We start from the raw sequence: 4,124 nt of genomic DNA, 5'->3' as shown, positions 1-4,124 counted from the left end.
CCCTTTGTTGATGAGCAGAAAATAGAATCTATATGCTGTCGCCTATCAAAAGCATTGTACATGAACAACAATATATTACCTAACACTTCTTGTGCAGTAAGGCGACGCTTAGGGTCAGGATCAAGCATCTTCTTCACAAGGTCTTTCGCATTATCAGAAACTTTTGGCCATGGTTCCCTTTTAAAATCAACCACAGATCGTATAATTGCCTGTGCAACTCCTTGTTCAGTTTCTGCATTTTACAGAAGAGGAAAAGAGAAGAAAAGATTTAGACAGCTAAACTAATCAGAAATAAAAAGAAGCAAGACATAATAATTACTTGAATGAGATCATATGAAAATGAAGGGAGAAAAATTAACTAAGTTCGTATTTAAAAAAAAAAAAAAAAGAGTTGGCCGAATCAAGTTGATATCAAATGGACACTTTCAACATATTAGCTGGTACTTCCAGTGTATTATATTTAGAGTTAGACAATGCAAATGACTCCAAGATCAACAATGAATAAAAAAGTGTAACCAAGATACAGCTTTGACATTTTTGTCCTTATTTTCACAGTCCAGGTGGATGCTGTAGGGTACAGGGAAATATTTTAGTAACTACAAAAACTACTATTTCTTGACTGAAATGAAATATAAAAAGGTGCATTTATTTTTCTCACAACATTTTCTGTGACATTGTATAATGTTTGCATGAACTCCACAGTGACTTAAAGTGCACCATTAAGGTCTGTCGCTGAAAAACCAAAAAACATAGATCACAAGACAAAACTAACCTGCCCAAAATGGTGGGACACCACAAAGTAAGATGTATAGAATTACTCCAGCACTCCAAATATCTACTTCTGGGCCATAATTTCTCTTTAGCACCTCAGGAGCCATGTAATATGGACTTCCAACAATCTCATTAAATTTTTCCCCTGCACAAAATGGTAACTTCAGCCCAAATTGTAACTAAAAAAATCGAGCAACATTGATGAGCGATTCATTCACTTGCTAGCCAGAAACATTACCTGGTTTAAAGAAGACCGACAATCCGAAATCAATAGCCTTGAGAGCTGCTGTTTCCTTCTTATTTGCAAACAGAAAGTTCTCGGGTTTGAGATCCCGGTGCATCACACCATGTTTGTGGCACATCTGAAACATAAAAGGTTCACAATTAAATCCCTGGTTTACCACCATAGAAAGAGAATGTCCCCAGGCAAAAAAAAAAAAATAACAGAGTAGACAAATTACCCAGCCAAAACATTTAACACGAAAAAGTTTAAGCTCCAAATGCATGCAACCTAAACATAGTACTTCTACTGTTCATTATAGTCTAACAAGTGAGCTTAAAAAGCTATCTCTTGCCAAATCTTAACAGTAAATACAACCCCACTAATCAATCACCAAGCTCAACCACCAACACAGAATCTGAAAAATGTAATTTTGTTGTACAAAAGGACTAAACAGTGTCCATGTCTATGTACTTCTCCATCACTGTGTTGAGTCCATGCCAAGTCTAAGTAACCATCATTAAAAACCTATCCCCCTTCACCCCCGGCCGCTGCCAAAAGTACTCCGAAGTCCATTATAACATCAGAAGCACCCAAGCCAAATCAATTTATTACATCCACTTTTACCGTCAACAATTTCTTCCCCTTCCAAACTACTCATATCTAGAATCTACCTGATACCAAAATAATTTGCATCAAGTAGACCCATTATGAGGTAAATAAAACTCTCCTAGCACCAGCACTAGCACTAAACAAATTAATGAACCACATGAATCAACTAAACTCATTCTAAAACCACACAGACAGACGCTTTTTTTTTTCCTGTGCATCTCTGAAGCATAAACCCACCAGATCTCAATTAACCTCCATCACTATCCAAATTCCAAGGACCTAACTTGAACAAAACAAGTTAAAATCATTTAAACCAATCACAATCCTCATTTCCCCCAAACAATTTTAAAATAATAAAATAAAATAATTAACACCATCCACAACACCAAAATCCCCAGATCCAAAACCCCAATAAAGCAAACAATTTAAAAATAAAAACTTTACAACAAATCCATACCTGAACAACTTCAACGATGGTTTTGGTAACAGCCGCAGCGGCTCTCTCCGTGTAATGCCCCCTGGCAACGATACGGTCAAACAACTCACCACCCTCACAGAGCTCCATAACAAGATGCACCGCACTATCATCTTCGAAAGTATCCTTCAAAGAAACGATGTTAGGGTGCTTGGGAAGGTGCCTCATGATTTCAACCTCTCTCCTCACATCCTCGATGTCTATGGCGGTTCTCAGCTTCTTCTTCGAGATCGATTTGCACGCGTAGTCCACGCGAGTCTCCTTGTCCGTACAAAGGTACGTGACTCCGAACTCACCACGACCCAGCTCGCCACCTAGCTCGTAACGCTGCGAGATCTCGCGACCCGTTGGGTCCTTCAAAACGACGAGCTTCGAGCCACGAACGACGTCGTTTCCGTTCCCGTAGTCAACTGCGAAGGGGTTCTGCTTCTCCTTCTTCTTCTTCCCTTTGTTGGCCTTTTCTCCATCGTGGAGAGTCGACGGCGTCCCGCAGCAGTTACCCATGGAAAATTCAAACAAAAAAAATAAAGTCTCGGTTTTTAGGTCAAGGTTGATAGGGTGGTGTCAATTTACGAGATCCAGCTCCTAATTCAAGCTTAAATTTTCTAAAGAGGAATTACTTTGAATGGAATTGAAGAAATGGAGCTAATGGATTGAGCTAAAAAAAATGACTTTTCGAATTGGGTATTTAGGTTTAAGAGGGGAAAAACGAATGGAAAATTGAGGAACAGGAACAGAGAGAAATGGGAGAAGAAGGGACTATGAATGTTTAAAAGGAAGGGTTTTGGAATTAACGATGATGAGGAATTGAGGAATTAAGCGTGTTTTTGGCACTATGGACGAAATGAGGGTTTGGAATTTTTTTTTTGGGGTTGAAGGGTCAAACTTGTTTCGCAGAGACTTCGTCCATTGTCATGTTCTTCTTCTTCTTCCTCTTCTTCTTCTTCTCCCTCTTTTTTTCCCTCTCTTTCTCTCTCTTATTAATTAAGATTTTTTCTTTTTTGTTTTTTTTTTTAAATTTTTTGTTTTTCTGTTTTTCTTATTATTGGAAGCTTAATGACGCTGTTATGCCTAAACAATTACAGTTCAAACTAGGATTAACAAGTTTCCTTTTTTTATTCTTTTTGAAATAATCTTTTGCTTTAAGTGATGTACTAATTTTGTTTTTTTTTTAACTAACTAATTTTATATTTTTTATAAGGTAATTTAATTTAGTGTGGGTGAGTGAAAGCTCTTTAGTTCCATTGACTACCCTCTCCTTGTGTGTGTAATTTCATTTGTGCCATTACAGCTTTGCACAGTTTTCTTTTCTTTTTTTTTTTCTCCCTTCACTTGTAAAGTTCATATTTATAGCAAAAGATGTTATTGGTTAAAAATTAAAATACATCTAGGGTATGTTTGGAATTTTGGATGGAGTATTTTTCTTTTATGGAATTTTAAATGCTTTATTTATCTTTTAATTATAAAATTTGTCAATCTTGCATTCATAAAATTCACATAAAAATAATTTAGTTAATCTCTAAAATTACTTTTCTTCTCTTAATTATCCACCAAACACAATCTTAGGGATTTTTATCAGTATTTTATAAGGTGATTGATGTATAAACAAGTGTTAGACTGATATATTATTTAATATTAATTTCCTTTATCTATTGTGTTGTAAACTTCTACTACCAAATAGATTTTTTAACATAAAAATAAATAAAACTAGGCACATTTCTTTTTTCTTTTGTCTCTTCCACTGCTTAAAAAACATTTCTTTTTGAATGACAAAAGTTGTTAGAAAATATTATTCAATAATATACTTAAAATTAAAACAAGTTTCTTAATACATAAAAAATATTTTTTTGGGGGTCAAAAATGCACGTGATATTAATATATTATGATAAAGATCTAGATTCAATAAACGAGAAGATATTGTGTTTAATTTATTTGTTGTAAAAATATAGTACAAAAAACATTTCGGCAATTTTTATAGATCATTTTCCATTTTCTTTGATATTTTCCTTGTTTGTATCCAAATATTAAGACTAAAATCCGTGACCA

The 4,124-nt window shown here is 34.9% G+C and overlaps 1 protein-coding gene across 1 annotated transcript in view; it reads right to left on the bottom strand.

Moving 5' to 3' along the window:
• Positions 1-3,063, bottom strand: part of LOC107645466 (calcium-dependent protein kinase 32) — a 4,578-nt gene extending 1,515 nt beyond the window's left edge. Inside the window, exons 1-4 of the mRNA XM_016349498.2 lie at positions 2,061-3,063; positions 1,010-1,133; positions 773-916; positions 80-232 (exon numbers count right to left, since the gene is read on the bottom strand). Coding sequence (XP_016204984.1) covers positions 80-232; positions 773-916; positions 1,010-1,133; positions 2,061-2,582 — 943 coding nt within the window. The 5' untranslated portion in view covers positions 2,583-3,063. The remainder of the gene's footprint in view (positions 1-79; positions 233-772; positions 917-1,009; positions 1,134-2,060) is intronic.

This window comes from Arachis ipaensis, chromosome B06 (genome assembly GCF_000816755.2).
Source record: "Arachis ipaensis cultivar K30076 chromosome B06, Araip1.1, whole genome shotgun sequence".
In the NCBI taxonomy this organism is placed as follows: Eukaryota; Viridiplantae; Streptophyta; class Magnoliopsida; order Fabales; family Fabaceae; genus Arachis; species Arachis ipaensis.
This window is presented reverse-complemented; position numbering and strand designations above follow the sequence as displayed.